At 33.7% G+C, this 23,351-nt stretch overlaps 1 protein-coding gene across 2 annotated transcripts in view; it reads left to right on the top strand.

Annotated features, from left to right (window-relative positions):
• The window catches only part of Rfwd2 (ring finger and WD repeat domain 2, E3 ubiquitin protein ligase), a gene marked incomplete at its 5' end in the record, with an annotated part of 196,761 nt that overhangs the window by 114,794 nt on the left and 58,616 nt on the right, over nucleotides 1–23,351 (top strand). For both annotated transcript variants that reach the window (XM_013520966.1, XM_013520960.1), the window contains 4 exon segments: nucleotides 715–858; nucleotides 3,453–3,561; nucleotides 3,942–4,023; nucleotides 14,713–14,829. In XM_013520966.1, the coding sequence (XP_013376420.1) occupies nucleotides 715–858; nucleotides 3,453–3,561; nucleotides 3,942–4,023; nucleotides 14,713–14,829 (452 nt within the window).

Below are 23,351 nucleotides of genomic sequence, written 5' to 3'. Positions count from 1 at the left end.
TTTGAAGTAGCTTAATTAACAACTTGTTTTGTTTTGTTTTTAAAGTCACCATAAGAAGAATGAATAGCTTGAGAAACTCTAAAAGAGAGAAGAGTTTGAGATATTTGCCTTTTTATTGTTCGTGGTCTAAGGAGTGTGTTTTAGGGATTTGTAATTCAGCAAGATCATATTTGTTTGGGGGAAAGTAAAAATAATGATTCCATGTTTATGAATATTCTGCCCCTTTGTCACCACCTGACTACTTTAATAGTTCAGTGTGTATACTCATTTATTTATTAAAATGAGATTAAGTAGTGAACTCTGTCAATCTTTACAAGATGATAGGAAGAAAAATTGAATTTATTAAATTTGATAATTTTTGACATATTTACAATATACCAAACTATTCAGACCATTAAATCTTTTCCTGCCAAGTTATAATATGTTTACTGTAGCTGAACTGAAAAACATGTCAGGCATTTGAGTGCAATAGTACATTTATAAGCACAATTGTGTAGATCTATACAACTTTATTAATATTTATAATTTGGTATTTTTGATGACTTATTTTGGGCATCATTTGGACCTAACATAATTTGAAGCCATTCCAAGTGGATCTTTTATCCATGTCGACAGAGTTACTTTAGAAAATACCAGATTCTCAAATGTTATTGTAAATGTGACAAGGATGGGTAAATAGACTTAGAGATAAAATATTTCCCTTTTTTCCCTTAGTATTGAATTTGACCGAGATTGTGACTATTTTGCAATTGCTGGGGTTACAAAGAAGATCAAAGTCTATGAATATGGCACAGTCATCCAGGATGCAGTGGATATTCATTACCCTGAGAATGAAATGACCTGCAATTCCAAAATCAGGTGTTTACATTATTTTCTTGACATGATGCAGTATGTATGTAACAACTGATGTATAAAATTACTGTGTGATTATTTTACCTTTCTGTGAGACTCCTAACTCATTACTGGTGAAAACTGTAATTGTACTGTGAATGCAGAGGATATATTATCGACCCAGCAAGCTGTCTTTCTCATAGATACCAGTTGCTTTTCTGCTCTGGGGTTTAGCATTTTATGTTTTTCTGATTTCCAAATTAAAATTTTTTTCACTTAACTAATAAAAGTCTTTGTTGGTTGTTATTGGATTGACACATAAAAGATTACTCTAGCCTGAGAATAGTGTTGGAAAGTCAAGAATTTTTCTACAGCATGTGTGTATATCTGTTACAATTGTTTCTGATTTTAAGAATGATTTTTACAAAAATATTCTGCTTTTCATTGAAGGAATACTATTTAAAATCTCATGTGTTAAGGGTTATAGTTCATAAGGAATACTTTTCAAACCTGAAATTGTGTTGAAAATGCAGGAACTACTTCTATCATACTTTTCATATGTCTCATATGCCCCTCTGTATCTCTCTAAGACTAGAATATGCTACTTTCTTTCCTTATCCTTTATGTTCCCTTCTCTCTCCTCTTCCTTTTAAAAAATAATCTAAAAGGCTTCCCAAGCTATTCTTGTAAACACTGGCTTAAAAGGGAGTTATATATAAGGAAATCATCTAATGCTTTGTTTAGAACTTAGAACCTTATCACAGGTGGCATCGGTGTACCTTTCTTACCATGATAAATTACACATGTAGGTCAATATCGTATATCTCAAACACTTGAGACTAGAAGTATTTGTGATTTTGGCACATTTGCCCATGTATGCTGTGGTATCTTGGGGATAGGGCCCACATCTAAGGATAAAATTCATTTATGTTTCATGTACAACTTATACACATAGGCGGGGGGTAATTTTATACACTATTCATACTTTTGTGCATGAAACAAATTTTGTAGGCACTGAATCGTCAGGTTTTTGATTTAAGGTCAGTGCCAAGAGTTTCAGATTTTTGAGTATTTTAGATAATTGGATTAGGGATGTGATAAGGATGGGTGGGTGGGTGGATGGATGGATGGATGGATATATAGATGCAAGTATTATAGTTTTTCATAATTTTGTAGCTTTCCTTTTTGTTTCCTAATGATTCATGAAAATACTCCATCATGGTAATTTGTGTGCCTGCTCATTTGTCATTGGCACTCATCGTTGAGACTCTGTTATAGTTTATTTCCTAAGTAGAAGGAGTACATGTGTAAGATACAACATTATTAAATTCTTATATGTTAAGCTATGGTCCTAAGTGATTTGTCTTTAGCAGACCTGAGATACTTACCATTATTTCCCCGCTTAATACACAAGGAAACTGAAGCAAAGAGAGATAAATAAGTTGCCTGACATACTAATAAGATACAGAAGAGTCAGGATTCAGACTGAGGTAGTTTACTTCTAGAGTTTGTGCTTGTACTTAAGAACTATTTACCTTGGATTTATAGCACAAAAACCATAATTCTGATAACCTATTTTATAGGATTGTACTTTTTTAAACCTTACTGGAATGTACTCACCATGGTACGTAGCCCATGGCAAAGACTCATAGTAAATGTTAATGAAAATATAAGTAGAGGATTTAATGTGTTTGTCGTGCCACATGCAAAAATACACAATATAGTACATTACAGTACATGCGAAGGATATATTACCAACCAGAAGCTACTTAAGGCTGAAAGATGTGTACCTGGAGCCAAAGAGATGAGTACTTAACACAACTAAAACAGATTTGGCCAGTCTTTTTACACCAGTTGTAGAAACGCATTAAGTTATCCTGAGAGCCACAGCCACTAAGTACCATTCCTGGAATTTGAAGACAGATCTATCTGAATCCAACATTTAATTGCTCTGTATAATTTCTGTCAGAAACTCTTACAAGTATTTTCAAAAATTAAAATAAGCTCTGTTGGTTACTGAAAATTTAGCATGCATACAACTAGTATAGAACAAGATTTTTCATTCACATGCTTGGAAATTACTAGGCATTAACTACTGAGTAGCATACATTTTAGCTGAGGTAGACTTTTGAAATACTGGAGAATAGCTGAAACCATAAATATTAAAAGTGTGATTCTGTTAGATCCCTTTAATGGAAATTTCAGGTGAAAGTTGTATTGATTTAGTTAAGCCTTTTTGAATGTCCATGCAAAAGCTGGACTCAGACTAGTTAATTTGGCTTATCTGATTTGGCACAATTAAGTCTAGGGGTTTAAACTGTCTCATCAGGTTTCCTTCATCCTATTCCATGCCATGCCATGCCATGCCCAGGCCTTTATTGTCTTCACTGATAGACATGCTTTCCCATGAGTTAAAGATAGTGGGTGGCAGCCATAGGCTCACATCTCTCTCAGAAATACTGTCAGAAAATCTAAGCATTAATTGTCACTTCATGCATATTTTGTAGGTAGAATAATGAGTGTGAACTTATGTAGATCATTTTAAAAGGGCACTAATCTTTCTGCTTTATATCCTATTGCTATTTATTTGTATGTCAATTAACTTTAAATTTTTTTTCTAGCTGTATCAGTTGGAGTAGTTACCATAAGAACCTGTTAGCTAGCAGTGATTATGAAGGCACTGTTATACTATGGGATGGATTCACAGGACAGAGGTCAAAGGTCTATCAGGTAAATAAATAGGGACTTTATTTTTACTTTCTTGATAAACATAGAGCTTTTTGTACAGTACTTTATAATCACAGATTTGTCACTATTTCATATTTTTATAGGTATGTAATAGCTATAGAATACCAGTGCTTTTTGAAAGGATTTCTTCAGACATTTGTGTGTTAGAATGTGTCAAATATATTTCCAAAAGCAATAACTTTAGTAAATATATTTATGAAAAATTTGTATTTGTTGTGCATCAGCATCTTAATTTGGTTTTTATAGTCTGCTTTCATTCCCTCTCCTCACTAGCAGTAAATTGGTGACAAACTTTTTTGGCTTTATTTATTTTAAGTTCTATAGTCTGTCTTCTAAGTCTCCTTTGTCTCTGCTGTATCCAGGAGCATGAGAAGAGATGTTGGAGTGTTGACTTTAATTTGATGGATCCCAAACTTTTGGCTTCAGGTTCTGATGATGCAAAAGGTACTATCTGAATCTCTTTCTTAGCACTCTCCTCTCCCTCCCGCCAACTCCTTTTTTGGGGAGAGGTATATTTATTGAAATTCATAACAGACCTTTGTGATTACCAATTCCCAACCCCCAAAATAATATTAAGCCCAGGAATTAATTTTTCTTTTTTAACTGAAGGAAAAATGGATATCTTGTATCCTCATTATAATGATGTTTTCTGCATTTGTGCCACAAGGTGACATTTAGAATTACTGTCACTTCATAGCCAGATCTTTTAGTTGTACATTAGAGGAGCTTCTTTTTAAGAAATATTTTGACATTTTTACATTTTGAATTACACTAAATGTCCAGCTTACACTAAAATCTCTCAATGATGTTTATAATATTTCTGTCCCCTCCCTCCTGCTTCCTTTTTTTTCTTTCCTTTTTTTTTTTCTTTTGATGGTTGTTTACATGTGCCAGGCAAATACTCTACCACTCACCTACATCCTTAACCCTCCATTTCTTTTGGTAAATGGCTTCCTATTTTTCTTATTTATTCATCTTTACTTTTTGTTGTTTCCTATTCTTACTACCCTGTTTTGATGTGGTTCTTCTCATCATTACATTTGCAAAGCCCTGTGAAGGGGTTTCTTTGCTAGAGTAGTAAAAATAAATTTAATTTCTTTGCCCTTTCATTCTTTTCCTTGTGTAACTTCCAGTCTAATGATTAAATAGCCAAAGGATAGCCCTCCCATTGGAAGCTTTATTTCACATTATGTTATGCCTTTTCCTTTGCCTATTTTTATACAGAAAAGTCACTTTTGAGTATTTTGAGTAACGCTGCTATGTACGAGTGTACAAATATCTCTTCATATCCCTGCTTTGTTTTTTAAAGTATGTATATACTTAGAAGTAAAATTGCTTGATAATATGATACATCTTTGTGTAATTTTTTGTTTTGTTTGTGTGTGTGTGTGTGTGTGTGTGTGTGTGTTTGAGACAGGGTCTCGCAGTATAGTTCAGACTGGTTTTGAACTCAGTATGTAGCTCAGGCTCGCCTCGCACTTGCAGTGATCCTCCCTCCTTAGCCTCCCAAGTGTTGGGATTACAGGCTTGCACAACTATACCCAGCTTGTTTAACTTTTTTTTGTAAAACTACCATCCTGTTTTCTCTACCATTTTATAGTTCCAACACTAATGGCTATAGTGCCCAAGCGCTATGTTTTCTCCATGTCCTTGTCAACACTTACTACTTCCCTTCTGTATATATTTCCTAAGAAGTACAGAGGCATAGCTCATTGTGATTTTGATTTCCATTTCTCACTACTGTATTGGTAAGGTTGAATATCTCTTTTATGTTTGTAAAGGGATTATCTTTTTATGACCTGGTTATTGGCACATGTTATTTGAGTTGGATTTTAGCTTTTAGCTGTGAGATTTCTTTTCTTTTGCTTTGGTCATGAGTTATCTGTATATTTTTGGATATTAAATCACTTACCCACATACGTGATTTGCAAATGTTTTCTCCCATTCTGTATTTCCTTTTTACTGTTGATAGTATTGTTTGATACATGGAGTTTGGTTTTTGGTTTTTTTTTTTTTTTATTATTGAAATCCATTTTACTTATTTTCTCTTTGTTATTGCCTGTGCCTTTGGTATCCTCTCTGAGAAATCTTTGCTAAATCCATTGTCATGAAGCTTTCCTCCTGTGTTTTCTTCTCAGAGCTTTTATGTCTTTTATCCATTTAAATTTTGTATGTGGTGTAAGGGTACAACTTCATTCTTTTACACTTAGATATTCAGTTTTCTCAGCACCACTTACTGAAAAGTCTGTGCTTACCCCCATTGAATGGTCTTGACACACATGTCAAAAATCATTTCACTCTATATGCAAGAGTTTTCTATTCTTTTACATTGGTTTCTATGTAAGTCTTTATGCTGTTTTGAAATCCAGGAGTATCAGCCCTTTATCTTTTTCTTTTTGAAGGTTGCTTTTGCTATTTGTGGTCCCTTAAGGTTCTACATGAATTTTTTATATCTGTTGTTATAAAACATGTCGCTGGAGTTTTAGTAGGGATTGCATTGATACGTCATTGATTTTTGTTCATTAATATTTCTTTCTTTTTGCTCTGGGCTCAAGTTTTCCCTCTTTTAATATTTTTAAGTTAAAGTTGGGCTGGGGATATAGCTCAGCAGCACAAGCACCTGCCTGGCAAGCACAAGGTCCTGAGTTCGATTGCCGGTACAAAAAAAAGAGAAAGTTAAAGTTGATGTCACTGATTTGAGGTCTCTTATCTTTACATTTTGTGTTACACATTTCCCTTTCACCACTGCCTGAGGAGATCCCACAAAGTTTAATGTGTCATATGCTTTTCCCTTAAATTTAAAATTCTACAAAATTTTGTAATTTGTCTTGTGACTGTCTTGTTCAGCTACGGATTATTTAGGTATTTTTAAATGTTCTGATTGTTGGAGTGGATCAGATTTGTTAATGGTATTTTCTGATTTTCTATATCCTTATGTATTTTTACTTTTCACTTACTGATTATGAGACATGAATGTTGAAGTCCAGTTTTCTCTGTTCAGTTGTTTTTGTGGTTGTTCTCCCTCTCATTTATTTTGAAGCTTTCTTGTTAGGAGTATAAATATTTTGAGTCTTGTTATGTCTTCAATAATTGACCCTGTTATCATACTGTGACTTCATTCTTTCTTTATCTCTTTCAGTATTTTCTTTTCTGAAAACTATTTTGTTAGATACTCATCACCAGTAATCTCTTTTTTCTGCTCAGATTCAAGTTACACCATTTTGTTTTGTAGGCGTTAGACAGTTTCTTTTTTCATGTCAGTAATTTTTTCTCTAATTCAGATTGGGTAATTTCTGTCGTTCTGTCTTTTAGTTCTTTACACTTTTTTTCACTTTCTGTATCTATTTTACTAAAAATTTTCTTAGGTTCATTTTTTTCTTAATTTATTTTGAAATACTGGGTATTGAATCCAGGGCCTTGCACATTCTTTGGGTGTTTTTTAAAAATAAATCCTATATCTCTTCTAAGTTTACTCCCTGTTCATTAATTTTAAATGTGTTTATTTTAACTTGATGGAGCATGGTTACAATAATGGTTTAAGATCTGTTTCATCCAGTATTTTTGGATCTGCCACCTAAATTTCAGAATTTTCTGTTAATTGACTTTTTCTTTGAAAATTGTTTGTTTTCTTTGATTTTTTTTTGTACATTGAATAATTTTGTAATTATATATATACACATATACACGTGTATATATACACATGTATATGTATATACACGCATGCATATGTATATACATATATGTATATACGTATGTATATACATATATACACGTGTGTGTGTGTGTGTGTGTGTGTGTGTGTGTGTGTGTGTCTTGCTATGCAGTTTGGGCTGGCCTTGAGCTCACTTTGTAGCCCATGCTGTGTTTGAAGTCACAGTGATCCTCTTCTGCTGGGATTACAGGCATGCCCCACCATGCCCAGCTATATTTTAACCATTTTGGGTTTTGTATTGTAAGACTGGTTCCTTTTCGTACTTTCTAGAAATGTTTTTCGATTTTATTTTGTTTTAGCAGACAATCAGTTTGCTTAGTTTTCTGTTTTGTTTTGTTTGGTTTTGTTTTTATTTGACATGGGGTCTGGCTGTATAGCCCAGGCTGACCTTGAACTCACTATGTAATCTAGGCTGACCTTGAACTCATGATAGTCCTCCTGCCGCAGCCTCCCAATCGCTGAGATTATGAGGGAGTATTCATCCCCCTACACACCCAGCTAGTTGGTTTAGATTTGTATTGTAAGTTCTTCTTCGATCTGTTCCATTGTCTGTTCAGTTTTCGTAGCCTTTACTTTGCTACCTTGAGACTATTCAGTGGGTATGACAGTAAAAAGTTAATACAGGATTTAGATGCTCACTTTAATGGAGTTCTTTGGGACCCTTTGGTTTGCAGGGGAGCCTTACCATTTTTAAACCTTATATTTGCAAAAGTCCCATTGCCAAATACAGTGTTCACAAGTAATTAAGGATGCAAAGTCAGCATTTCATTTTTGGTAACAGCCTAACCCACAACAGAGTAAACAGGAGGGTGCTACATAGTATCCACTCTGAAGTATAGTGTAATCTTTATGTAACTTCTTTTTCTGTGTTACCTTCATAATTATACTGCACCTTTACAGTATTTCTAACTTCACTTGTCCTTACAACTCATGCAGTTATATTGAATTAAAACGTCTAGCATATTGAAAATTATAATCGTAGTCGCCATTGTGACTTATTTACATAATATTAGTGATTGCTGCACTGAGAAAATTTTGAAATTTAAAAGACCTGTTTTAATTAATCATTCTGTTAGTACAGGTTCATTTTTATGCTTAATCTGTATTTAATGCTAATAAGTAACACTTGTTTATAAAGGTTTATTGATGATTAGTGAAATATGGCTATAGCAATTATTCCATACATATTTGTGGTGGATTTCCTGGGGCTTGCAAGGCTGAGTATAATTCTGTCAAAGTCCACTTAGCAATATAATCTATAAGTCAGGGGTGGTGAACTTATGGCACATGTGCCACAGTAGGCTGTTTATATCATTAAAAGCTCTAGAAGGTTCACCATCACTGCTAAAAGTGCTTTATTTGGCTTGTAGACTTTTAATTATAGCTAGCCATCTCATCTTAGAATTGTGTATCATTTTTTGAAAATATTTAACTGATAAAAAAGCAAAATTTATATATATATACATAATATATAAATAAATGGGGTGTGGTGTGATGTTTTGAAATGTATCCATCGTACAGTATTTCAAGTCAAGTTAGATATATGTCTTCTCAAACATTTACCATTTCCTTATGGTAAAAACATTCAGAATCCTAGCTTTTTGAAATATATAGTACATAATTAGAATTTCTAGTCACCCATGTAATACACCAGAACAAAAGTTACTTACTCCTGTTTAATATCCATTGATCAGTCTTTTCTCTGCCTCTGGTAATTCCCATCACTTCTGTGAGATAACTTTTTCACATTCCCCATAGGAATAAGATTCTGTAGTAGTTAAGCTAGGCATGTAATTCCAGCACTCAGGAGGCTGAGGCAGGAGGATCGTTGCAAGTTTGAGACCAGCCTGGGCTACAAAGTGAGCTCAAGACCAACCTGAATTGCATAGCAAGACCCTGTATCAAAAAAGACCAAAAAACAAAAACAAAAAAGATCATGCAGTATTTCTTTTTGTGCCTGACTTATTACACTTAACATAAAAAGTTCTATCCATGTTGGTGAAAATGATAAGAATTCCTTTTTTGTGGCTGAATAGTATTGTATTTTGTTTATGTGCCATATTTTCTTTAGTCATTCAGCAATTAACGGACACTTAAGTTGTTTCCATTTCCTGGTGACTTAATAGTGCTGCAGTAAACACAGGAGTGCAGATGTTTCTTTACCATACTTACTTCATTTCCTGTGGATCTGTTTCCTACAGTAGGGTGGTGGGACCACTGTTACTCCACACAGTACTGGAAGTCCTCGCCAGACTAGTCTGGCAAGAATAAGAAATAAAGGGCATCCAAACTGGAGAAATGGAAGTCACATTTTCTGTTTGCAGATGGTAGGCTCTTATGTATAGAAAACTTCAAAAATTTCACCCCCCCCAAAAAACTGTTAAGAATTCACTTAAGATTCATAATACAAAATCAACCAATAGCACCATTTGTACCATTGATATATAGCCAGTAGTTAATTATCTGAAGTAAAAATCAAGAGGACAGTCCCATTTACAGTAGCTGCAAAAGATAAACTAGAACTGTGTATCTTAACTGAATAATTGTACATTGATTGAAGTGGTACATTCTTGTTGGGAAATGTCTTATTCAAAATTTGTTCTCTGAGTATATTAGTTTTCTCTAGGAAGACCCATTTTTAAGGGTAATGACAGTTCCTATTCAGATTTCAAATATTAATACTAATTTCAAAATGTGTTAATATAAATTTTAAAATCATTTCTCATGGAAGTGATATTTGTTGGGACCCAATTTTGTCCTTTTTCATTCCTGTTTACAGGTTTCTGTATTCATATTCCCTAAGAGTCTAACATTTTCCTGTACTTCCGTCTTCAGTATTGTTTTTCTGTCCCAGATGCATGTTACAATCACATGGAGATCTTTTGAAAAAATGTTACCTGGGCTCCATCTAGGTTTTGTCCAAAAGCAGATATTGAGACACATTGAAAGATGATAGAAAGATTTCTTGTTACAGTTTTTAATGTTCATTATTTATTGTAGTGTGCAACCAGGATGGCAATTATATCTTGAAAGTCTTTCTATTTTTTTTTTTTGAAAGTCTTTTTATATGGGTCCATTTTTATTTTATTTTATATTCTAATCTCTTTTTTATTATATTTTTATTGTTTAAAAAGCAATACATTTGCTTTGGTATTTCAAAACAGCATTTCATTCTTGTATTTCTGCTTTCAAATGAGTGCTGCTCTGATTAGTCAATTGGCTTTCCCTAAATGTATTATAAATTTCAGTCCATTTCACTGGGATAGACTTTCAGATATAAAATGATATTTTTAAAATTTATTATTTCCATAATTTATTAATGTATGTAAACCATATAACTAAATTCCTACAGTAAAATTTTTAAAATATGTAATTCTTAATTGAAAAATGAGAATAGCTACGAAATACTTTAAGATATATTTTATTCTAACATATGTCAAACATATGACAGTGGATGCTGTTTAACAGTATACACTCACACTCTTGTTTATAAAAGATCTATCTCCCTGTTTCCTGTTATCTATTTTTTATTTTGATCTTTATTTACATAAGAGAAACCATTTGGTTTTTAAGCTTGTGTGTCTGCTTTATTTCACTTCACATTATGGTCCCAAGGTGCAAGGTATTTCCACAGACGGCCCAAATTTATCCTTCTTTATGGCAAACTGTTACTCTATTGTTTACTCTATTGTGTGTAAATACCACATTTTCTTTACTTATTTATCTATTGTTGGGCATAAGCCACTTCGAAGATTTAGCTGTTATGAATGGTGCTGTTCTAAGCATGGGTATGCATGTATCACTGTAACATGATGTCTTTAACTATTTCAGAAGATACCTTAAAGGGGAATAGCTGGGTCAAGTGAAAGTTATAATTTGAGGAATTTCCAGAGTGATTTCCATAATGGTTATACTAGTTTACAGTCCTACCAATGTAGGAAGATTTCTTTTTCCCTGCAGCCTTGCCAGTATTTGTTATTATTTGATTTCTTGATGACAGCCATTCTTTCTGGAGTAAGATAGAATCTCATTGTTGTTTTAATTTGTATTTTTCTTATGGTCAGAGTTGTTAAATATTTTTTCATGTATTGATTGACTGTACTTCTGAGAAATGTCTGTTCATTTCATTGACCCAGTTTTTCATTGGGACTTTTATTTGGGGGTAGTAATTTTTTTGAGTTCTTGATATATTCTAGATAATAATCTTTCCAAGGAGTTGCTGGCAAAAAAAGTTTTTTAATCACTCTTTATGTTGTCTCTTTGCTCTATTGGTGGTTTCCTTTGCAGTGCAGAATCTTTTTAATTTGATAGGATCCCATTTGTTCATTTTTGCAATGGAAGTTCTGTTCAGAAAGTCCTTGCCTATCCCTATGCCAATTTTATTTTCCAACAGATTATGTTTCTTTTAACTTTAGATCTTTGATCCATTTTTATTTTATTTTAGTACATGCTGACAGTATATGGGTTTAGGTTCAGTCTTCTACATGTACATAACCAGTTTTCCCAGCACCATTTGTTAAAGAGGCCATCTTTCCTCCAGTGTATGTTTTCGGCACCTTCGGCAAAGATCAGATGGCTGAATGAGCCTGAGATTTCTGTATTCTCCATTCTGCTCTATTGGTCTATATGTCTGTTCTTGTGCCAGTACCGTATGTTTGTTATTGTTTGTTTTTGTTTTTATTTGTTATTAATACATCTTTGCAGTACATAATGATTACATTCCTTGTGAGGAGTTGGTACATGTACAGGACACATTTAAGCTCTTTCCTTCCCCTCTCTCTTCTCCCTCCATCTCTTGATCACCTTCTCACTAGAAAAAGATCTCCCTACTTCCTGCTTTTATTCTGCTCTTTTTATTTTGGGTTTTCATGTGATACAAATGATGTGATATTTGAGCTCATATGTCTTATTTCCCTTAACGTTGTGGTCTAAGTTAATCATTATGACAGAGTAGTACTCCACTGTTTAAAACAACACTGAGATTCCATCTTACTATTACCAGAAATCACATAATAAAAAATGCTGGCAAGGCTGCAGTGATAAAAGGAACCCTTCTGCATTGTTGATGGAAATGCAAACAAGTACACCCAGGTTGTTTTTAATCACTGTAACTTGGTAATATAATTTGAAATCCAGGATTGTAATGCCTCCTCCTTTGCTCTTGTTGCCCGTTTTGCTTTTACTATTCTTGGTCTTTCCTGGTTCCATATGAGGGTTAGGATTGTTTTCTCTAGTTCTGTAAGGAATGCTATTGCTGTTTTAATTGGGGTTGCATTAAATGTATATTTTAGTTTTGAAAATATGGCCATTTTGCCTATACAGTTGCACAGGATATTTTTCCATTTTTCTGATGTCTTCTTCAATCACTTTCAGAGTACTTTAGTTTTCATTATATAGATTTTTCACTTTCTTTGTTAAGTTAGTTACTAAGTATTTAATTTTTCTTGAAGCTATTGCGAATGGTATTGTTTTCCTAATTTCTTTATAGGTGGATTCATTATTGTTGCACAGGAATGCTATTGATTTTTATTTTGTAGCCTGCCTACGCACTGGTGAATTTGGTTATCTATTCTAGGAGTCTTCCGGTGGAATTTTTTTGTGTCTTCTATGTAAAGGATCATGTCATTTGTAAACAAGGACAATTTGGCTTCTTTCTTTCCTTTATATATCCCATTTCTTTCTTTCTCATGCCTGGTTGCTTTGGCTAGTGTTTCAAATACAGTGGTACCTCAGATCATGAACTTAATTTGTTCTATGACTTTGGAAGGCCACATTTATTTGTGTGGGAAAGATGACAGTGCTTTTGTTTGTCACCCAATGGAGTTTGCAAACAATTTTGCGAAAGTCTTTGGTTTGTAAACCAAACTGTTTGCAAACAAAAGCATTTGTGAACCAAGGTACTGAAATAGGAGAAATGTAACTCTCGACCTGCTAGGTGTTAGATGTGCCAAGTTCGTATCCCCTGAAATTGAAGAATGAATTCCAAAGGACAAAGGTGGTTAAAAGTGGAAAAATTTATTGGAGAATAGGAATAGCTCCTCAGAGATAGTTTTAGGGCAGAATCAAGAAGTAGATACAAAATCATGAAATGATACAAAATCATATGGGTCAAACTATAATCAACCAATAAAATTACAAATACAGCCACTTAGCTAATATTGATCTCTAATAGGTAAGTGGGGCACTTAGCAAGGATGTATGACTGACATCATTAACCTTGGCTTATATATGACTTTAAAACAAGAACCTTTTAGGGGAAGAGATGGGCGTAAATGTTTTCTAGTCAGCCATCCCAGTGCCTGTATAGCTAGATTTCTTGGACTGGGTGGTACCAATTATAGTATAATCTCAAGTTTCCATTCACTCCTTAGGGAAGTATGCAAGCCTCGCTATTGTGACTTTAATCATTTGTTCATTTGGTTTTGGCTCCTAGTTAAACACTCAGATACGGTAAGCATTGCACTAGATTTCTTCTCCATCTCGAGCTTGCCATTCAGAAGTAGTACTTTTAGAGTAAATCCCACATTGTTACTGTTTCTCCCTGGAGCTGCTGACTTTCTCTGGCCTTAGCTTTTGTTAAGAGAGACAGGTCTTCCTCCCAGAGGGCAGATTTAGCTTTCTAGACAACTTTGTTCTTTTCTCTGCATTGTATTCAATTTCTCTGGCTTAGTTTCTAGTTTTTTCTGTCAGCTCCCTCCTGATTTCCAGAGATCTCCTTCTTTTTTTCTTCACCAACTTGTTTTTTCCTAGGCATCTTGATTCTCGAGAGGCTGTATTTTGCTGCTGGTCTTTATGCCACCATTTTTTTTGTTTGTTTGTTTTGTTTTTGTCTTTTTGAGACAGGGTCTGGCCTTGAGCTCACTTTGTAGCCCAGGCTGGTCTCGAACTCCCAACAATCCTCCTGCCTTAGCCTCCCAAGTGCTGGAATTACAGGCGTGCGCCACCACGCCCAGCCTATGCCACCATTTTTAATTCCTTTACACATCTTTTAAAGAATGCTGCAGTGGGGCTGGGGATTTAGCTCAGTGGCACAGTGCCTGCCTGGCAAGCGCAAGGTCATGAGTTTGGTTCCCGGTACTAGAAAAAAACAAACAAAAAAAGAATGCTGCAGTAAATATACATATAATGAATGTACAATATAGTTCCAAATAGTGTTGTACTTTTTATATTTCATTGTGTGTTTGTGTTACTTCTCAATATAAAATTATTGATTGTGTTGTTTTTGATATTCAAACAAAAGTTCCTTATTTTCAAGTAAGTTATTTTATTAGACATTCAATTTAAATAGTTTTTGATCCTAGTAAATTGAAATATTTTAGATTGGTACAAGAAGATGTCTGTAATAACAAGCAGACTTTCCAAGGCATGGAAACATTTGCTAATGTATCACTTTCTTCTTTTTGTTTTTGTCTTTCCCTTAGTAAAGCTATGGTCTACCAACCTAGACAATTCAGTGGCGAGCATTGAGGCAAAGGCTAATGTGTGCTGTGTGAAGTTCAGCCCCTCTTCCAGATATCATTTGGCTTTTGGCTGTGCAGGTAAAAAATGAAAGCATATTGGTCTTCTTTTGATGTTGATTCAGTATTATGTCTAGAAGAGCATTTAAAAATGAGTACTTTTGTAAGCTAAAATTTTGTTTTCGTTACTAGACATATACCTTCATTACTTGTGTGAGGTTATGCTTGAATTACACTATTCTGTCACTTATCTTCCACCTACAGAGAGATGAGTTTGTTTGTTTTTCCCCTAAATGTTTGCATGTGTGAACTAATGCTTTTTACTTACTCACAAACTTAGCTCATAATGTTTAAACAAGCTATATTGTGTAAGCACAGGGATTTGTTTTAAGAGAACCTATTAATTCCTTCAGCAGTTATTTATTGAGTGCTTAGTGTGTACAAAGCACTCTTGTAGGAAAACTAAGACAGTCTTTTATTACAGAGTTCTTGTTAAAATAGTATTCAAAAATGTTACCTAATGTTATTGCAGCAAGGAGTCAATTGCTGAAGTATCTTTCTTAACTAAAATGACTGTGTCTGGGTTTGTGTTGAGCAGTCCTAGTTTACACTTATTGGACCTTCTTTTATTGACTGAAGTACCATGAGTTGAAAGATAAATCATATGTTCACCCTATAATTAATTGTTTATCTTCTCTAATTTTTTTCTCCTTGAATATTTACTAAAACAGTAACTACTTATAATTTAACTTCACTATTATAATACTTTTAAAAATAATATCAGACTTTCAAAAATAATATCAGGTTCTTAGAAAAGCCCTGGCAGTATAGCATGAGAACAATAACAACATTTTAAAAAGAAAAGCATAATTTAAAACTTACTATTGTACTTCTTCCTATTTTTAGCTTCATATATGTGTTACTGGGTTACTGACACAATTTTTTAGTTAAGTGTGAGGAGGGCGTGGATTACCATGTAGGTGTGAATAGAATTCTCTTCCTATTACCATGTAGAATTTTTTAATGATTATTATTTTTTTCATTAACCTACTACTACGTCCTTATTTAAACCGTTTTTCGTCACTCACCAGAAATATAATCCAGAGTGAGTATTTCCCTCCCCATAGAGCTGGAGCTCTCTGTACTAGAAATGACTCTCTTTACATTTCCCTCCCCATCTTTCATAGAGCTGGAGCTCTCTGTTACTGTTAAGATTATGAAAGAATGCGCTATAAGTAAAGCTGTTGTAATATGGTGTTTAATAACTTTATTTCTCATCAGTGTTTTATAATGTATTCAATTAAAATGTATAGTTTTAGTTTATTGATTTTTTAAAAATGTATATTTTATAAACATACTAGCCTTTAGCCATTGCTTATGAATAGATTGTTTTCTTCAGTATTTCATTAATATATATAATGTCAGATATACATATCCAAATGTTTTCCTTCCTGGAAAATAAAAACCTTTTAAAATGCTTCAGCAGTATGTTTTGGTCAGTTTTGTTTATTTTAAATTTTTGTACATTTCTTACTTAATTTTATCACTTGCCTTTCCCTGTAGACTTTACAGTTTATTTTCCCAAGTCTACAAAAGTTTTTAGTATTTTCATCCAAGTTACGTTATATTTATTTCCTAATTTTGAAAATACTGATACTATTTAGGTTGTATGTCTTCCCACACAGTTACAGGGGAGGTCTTGCTCTGTAGTTCAGGCTAACTTTGAACTCACTATGTAGCCTAGGCTGGCTTCCGACTTGGGACAGTCCTCTTACCTCAACCTCCCAAGTTGTAGGATTGTAGGCGTGCACCACCGCGTCTGGCGAGATGTCTTTTGCTTGAATTGCTTTCTGGTTTTTAATGAGATTTTATACTTTATTTCGTTTAGATTCTGGTTGTTTCTGGCCAACTTGTCCTTGTACACGCTGTGTAGCCCATGCTGTCCTCGAACTTGTAGCCATCCTCCTTCCTCAGCCTCCCAAGTGCTGGGATTACAGCTATGCATCACCATGCCCAACCACCATTTATTTCATTTAGTCAGACTTTAGTATCTTGCTGTATAGGTTTTCTACTTTTGGAAAACAGTCTTTATTCAATTAATTTTATTTTACTATTTCTTATTTAGAACCCCTTGAACATTTTATTAAGGGCCTTTTGTCCTTAATTTAGTAAGCACATGGTTCAGTGTGTTGATATAATCATGTTCATGCATTTTCTGATATTCTTTTTTGTTTCTCAAATAAAATTTGCTTTGGCATAATGTAGAATCTTTTGATAAACTTCTGTATTTCACTGCTACTGTTACGTCTATATCCACAAATTCAATTTGTCTACATAATCCTCTTTTTAACCATTTTAACATCACACTGGTATTCTGTGATTTTCAGTGTACAAGTGTTTATTTGTTAAATTTATTAATTTTTTTTAACTTTTAGTTCTACTATGCATTTTTTTTTAGTTTCTTCATTGCCAGTGTACAAAAATATAATTGATTTTTGTATATTGATCTTAGTTTCAACTCTTTGCTACTTTTTATTCATTTTTGTGGTTTTCCTGGCATTCTCTATGTGTAAGGTCAAACCATCTCCAAACTTGAACAATTTGTGAATGTCTTTTTGACTTACTTTCATTAGCTAGAAGATCAGGTGCATTGTTGAATAGAAGAAATGGCTAAAAGAGGCTTCCTTATCATAATGGAAAACAGTCCTTCACAATTTTTTAAGGTGTTAGTATGAGGTTCTTTTTTTTTAAATCTCGTAGATATATTTTACCAGATTGAGAATGTTTTTGTCAATTCTTGGTTTGCTAAGCATTTCTATTGTGAATAAGTGTTGCACTTTGTAATATGCTCTTTTCTTCCCTCTGTTGAGATGATCCTGTGCCTTAAGTCCTTTTGTATAATAATATGCCGTGTAATACTGGTTCAGTTTTGTTAAATTAAAATACCCTTTCACTCCTTGATAAAATCCATCATAGCCGTGGTATAAACTAATTTTCATGTTGCTGATGGTCTATTAATGAAGATTGTTCATCTGTTGTTTTTTTACATTTTCTGGCTGTGATAGTTTGTTACAAAGGTGTTTATAACATTCATTTATAATCCTTTTATTTTCTGTAATATTAGCAGTAGTAACCCTCTTTACATTCCTGACTTAGATGCTGTCTTCTTTCTTCTTTTACATCAGTGTAGCCTTTCTTTTCACCTGTCAGTGGGGGGGGGGGCACACAAATGGGGGCTGCTGTTGACCAGGACACCATATATTTCCTAGTGTACTTACCAAAATGTACTTGTTTGTAAGGCTGGAGAGCTACTCTGTAATATAGACCAATGCAGGATTACCATTAGTTCAATATAGAATAGATAGACCAAGAAAACTGTTACCTCTTAGCTGTTGAAACCACAATATGATAACATTGCAATAATCAAGAGGTTGGGCAGCCTCACTACACTGCCCACAGAACTCCTGTGTCCTTATACTGTCCTTGCAAAGGAAGCATCCACAACAGGGGCGTGACTACATAATATTGCCCTTTCAAATCTTATGTAAATTGCATCTGATTAGTAGAATCAAATTTATGTCTGGGAGTGTAACTGCAAGGGCATCTGTGCAATATATAGTGTTTAACTTTTCATCTTCCCTGGGCTGTAAACTGTAAAGTGGATGCTGTATGCCATGAGTCATTTCTAGTACAGTGTGGTTTAGGTGTAGGTTTGGATAAGACTCTAAGGTGGTCTTAAATAGGAGGAAGTATCAGAGCAAGACATTAATGGGGGCATGTAGTCCTTGTTTTTATTCATAACTTTTAATTTCATCTTTCTCTGGCTGAAATATGATTTAACCTCGGAATAAATCTTCATTCTTAGGAAACAATGGCTGATATTGTCTTCATTTAGAATAGACACATTTCTTAGAATGTAGACTGTTACCTAAATGTTTCTTTGCGAACTGTGTGTCACCCTCTTACTGTGCTGTTTACCACAGAGAGCAGTGGAGAGTCATACTGATGAAGTTGCTTGTTAAATATCTTTTGTGATATTAGGAATGGGGTGCTTTTTCTTAAACAGTGCTGTTGCGGTCATGAAGGTGTTGAATTAGTATGTGAGCTACCAACCAGTTATATTGTGACATTCTATTGCAAAGGCAGTGAGAATCTTCTTGAGAAAAGTATGCATTATGTTAACTGTAACCTTTCTTGCCTGTTTCACTTAGATCATGTATTTGTTTTTGTTGCATTTAATTCATGTTTCTTTTATTTCAGTTTGGGAGAACTTCATAAGATTAAACAGAATTTCTAGTAGTCTGGTTTTAGTAACAGATTTGCTTGCAGACTAAGTTGAAATATCTTATAATTTAATAAACTATAAGTAGAAAATATGAGTACTGTCAAGATTAATATACTATATAAAATGCATGTAATTTCTGAAGTCATTTTATGGACTACCCATCTGCTTCCGCTGTCCCCTCAAAATCGCAATTACTAAGGCATAGTTAATTCCTTTCAACTTAAGAACCTGGTCTTTAGGAACCATGAAACCTGATTTAATACATTTCATGAGGTTAACAGGGAGAAACTTAGATGTTCACAAGCTTGGCGTATATTTTAGTATACCCATCTTACTGAAGTAAGATAATATTTTAGATTTGTTAAGATGATAAATCTGCCTTGTCTTTTATTTTACAGAGAATTATCCATAGGAATAATGTCCCTTCCTTCACCCTTTAAAAAAGTTAAATTTCTGAATCATTCTTTAATAAATCTTGATTGTCATAATATTCATGAATATGCATTTCAATTACCTATATTTCATAAATTTAAAAAATGAATATCAAAAACATTTCCTTTGCAGGCAGTCCATTCGGGACCCTGCCTGTCTCTCAAGAGCTATTCGTATTCCCCATTCCTGTCCCTCTATAAATTTTCCTACTTTAGAAATTAAAAAAAAATGTTTTATTTTCAAGTTTCCAAGTAATTTGAGCGAATTCAAATGGAAGAGGTATGTATAAAGCCAATATTCAGGAAGCAAATTACTCTATTACCCTGTTAAACAAAAATGAACTTTTGATACTGCTATAGCAAAAATAAATTTGAAGCACCTAGTAAATCTTCCATCTGTTTATAGTTATCTTTTTTTCAGGGTATAACTGACCATCTAGCCAGGTCTTTTTAAAAATTGGCTTCACAAAAAAAATCGTATTTCTGTTAAATGCAGATAAATTTTAAGCTACAACATATATTTACCAGTTACTAATGTTATAGAGATGATAATTATGCATTGAGTTATTACTGTAAACACTGTATAATTATGGACTACATGATGCATATTTCAGAGAACCCACTGAAATAATAGAGCCAAAACACAAAATATAAATGATCATGGGGGAAGGGATAGTAGAGTATTGGGTAATTGAAAAGAAAGTAAAGGAAAATGGGAAGAAAGCATAAAAAAATCAAGTTGACTGAAAGGCAGAAACAGGATGGTAGATAGAAATTCAAGTATTCCTAATTATAGTACATAAATAGAAATTGATAATGGCTCCAGGGAAAAGGAAGTATTAACATTAATGTTCAAAATACAATAACATATTTATGGGTGACACATTTAAAACAAGAGTATGAAAAATTAAAAGTTTTATTTGGGCACAGATGTAGTTAGTTCATTGATACAGAACCAAGCTCACAAGTATAAGAGTATTTGGTACTTACCCAAGATGATATTGCATAAGGTTTGGGGGTTGAAATGCTACTTCTATGCTTGGACTGTTGATATCTGATGAGAAAATTAAGTTGGACTCCACCTCACATCATACATAAAATCAATTCCAGATGATTAAGCAATATAATATTAACAGTAAAGCTATCAAATATTCAGTATATAATATTAGAGAATAGCTTCATGATCTTGTGTTAGAGAAGACTTTACAGTTCAAATCATAAATGAAATGTGAGGCTTTTTTGTACAATTGAATTAAAAACTCCTGTTCATCAAATTATATTTAAAAGAAAATTTTCTAAAGTCAGTTGGGAGGAGATATTTAGAACACATAAATGATAAAATGTTAGTATACAGATTGCATAGTTATATCCTATAGGAAAAGAAAAAAGGTAACTATAGTATACCTGCAGCCTTGTTGTTCAGTATGGCAGCCTTGCTGTTCAGAGTGATTTGTGCACAATGGCATTGATACCACCTGGGGGCTGTGGAAAACAGAAGTTCTGAAACCCCACCCTACCAAACCAGGATTCCTGGGGGTGGACTTCAGACACAGTGCTGTAACAGGCTCTCAATTGATTCTTAGGCACTCTGAAGTTTTCACAGCTTTGCCTAAGGAAAACATAGTTACATAATGTGTATTGTGGCATTATTTTTAGTAATAAAAACCTGAAACACTACATGTTTATTGATAAGACATTCACATTATAGAATGTATATACCTATGAAAATTAATGAATGACAGGTCCGTGAATCTGTGTCAATGAGTAACATAAATGTTGAGCAAAAGTAGGAAGTCTCAGAAAATGTACCTTATTGTTGCATTCGTGAGCATGCAGTACAAGTAGTATATCATTTAAAATACGTGCATTGATGGTCAAACCATACAGCAAAGAAGGGGAATGAATATATAACTTCAGGAATGGCTTTACCTCTCAGGTAGAGAAAAAGAAAATGTGATACACAGGAAAGTTTTAAGCTATAGTTACATGATTACAAGGACATCAAAGCTTTTCATACTCTTCTGTATGCAAGCTGTGTTTTCAAGTCACAAAAAGATTTTATATATGTTTGTGTATAAATAATTTAAGCAAATGTTCAAAATAACGTACAGCCAGTTCACATAAAAATATCATTAAATCTTTTGTGACTTTTAATATATCACAGAAATGTCTTAAAGTGGACTTACGTTGTGACAGTTATAAGTACAAAGGCTTAATTCAGTGAACAGGGTAGTATCTTTTGAGATTTTCTTCATGAAAGAATGAGGCTTTATCAAAATGATTTAATTTTGATTGTTTCCATTCCCCGTAGACTACATGAACTTCACTGTTAGCATATCATTCATGTTCCTTTTAGGAAGCACCAAACACTTACACTCAGCCTAAACTACAGCTACTGTGAATTTGGTTTAATGGCAGTGTTAAAATAAGCACTAAACCAGAATAAACCAACATGGTGGTTTCTTCAGAGATTCATCCTTAGAAGAAAAGGGTGTTTGTATATCTTTGTATGTGTTGTATTGAAAGAGTCCTGGAAAAATGTGTTTTTTCTCACTGAGATTTTTAAAATTTGAATTCTAAGTCTGGCTTATTATTGTATAGTATTGTCATTCTATCATACAGAGTTCTTTAAATGTTTTTGAAAATGTAAAAGTCATTCTTCTTGATTCAAACCTTGCTTGTTGGTTTCATTTTCTTTTGTGTTCTGGTTTGGATCTTAAATGTTCCACCAAACACTTGTCGAAAGCTTGGTTCCACTAGTGGCAGCACTATTGGAAGGTGGTAGACCTTTAGGAGGTGGGTGGCTGGAGTGGGAAGAGGTTAAGTCTTTGGGGTCATGCCCTGGAAAGAGTTCTTGGGACCTGGGCCCTTTCCTTTCTCTTTGCTTCTGGCTGCCATGAGGTGAGTAGCTTTACTCTGCCATATACTTCCCACCATAATCTTCTACCTCACCGTGGACTAAAAGCAATGGAGGCAAGTGGCTGTAACAAAATAAATATTTCTTCCATTCAGGTTGATTTTGTCAGAGATTTTGTCACAGCAATTCAAAGCTAATATGTCTTGCAAAGTTATGATATGCATATACAGTATATGTAGTGGAGTGACGAATCATACAGATTATTTTCTTCAGTGAGAATTGGAATGAGGATTTTAAGAAGAGGGTATGTTATAGAGGGCCACGTAGGAAATAGAACATTTAGTCACTAATAGATGAGTTAAAATATTTAGACAAGAACACTGTAGATACGTAATCTTTAAAAGCCTAAGTGAATTAAACATACTACATTTTTTCCCCTATAAAATGCGAGTTTAAATTAGAATATATAGATTACCATTTCAGTTTTACCAGGCAGTTTCCTGAAAGCCTATCTGAGCCAGCTTCTTTTCCAGTTAGTGTTTATATTCTCATCTTTTTGTGACCTTCTGATTTGTAAATACAATATGTACAGCAATTAATAGTTTTAAATTTTTTTTATTTTATTTTTTATGGTACCAAGAATCAAACTCAGGACCTTGGCGTGCCAGGCAGGCACTGTACCCCTGAGCTATATCCCTCGCCAGCAATTAATATTTTAGATGTCAGACCTGTCTGTTTGATAGTTTTGAATTAATATTAAGCTCTATAAATTACCCATTAGACTACTAATTATGTTTCAAGAATAGAGCTTATTAATTGTTCGCTATTAATATTAAGCTATATAAGTTGTCGAAAGATTTGTGTTATATCTTTATAGAAAACTACCTTAATTCTGAAGATGGTTTTAATTCTACACCTCTGCCTGTTTCTGTGTGGGCCAGAGGTTGGCCATGTTGCTCAAAGCATGGTAATCTGACTTGTTTTGAATGAAGTGATGGTAAATGGAGCAGAAGTGTGAAATGTGTGCCGA

The sequence above is a fragment of the Chinchilla lanigera genome, unplaced genomic scaffold, assembly GCF_000276665.1.
Source record: "Chinchilla lanigera isolate Chin_1 unplaced genomic scaffold, ChiLan1.0 scaffold00005, whole genome shotgun sequence".
Lineage (NCBI taxonomy): Eukaryota > Metazoa > Chordata > Mammalia > Rodentia > Chinchillidae > Chinchilla > Chinchilla lanigera.
This window is presented reverse-complemented; position numbering and strand designations above follow the sequence as displayed.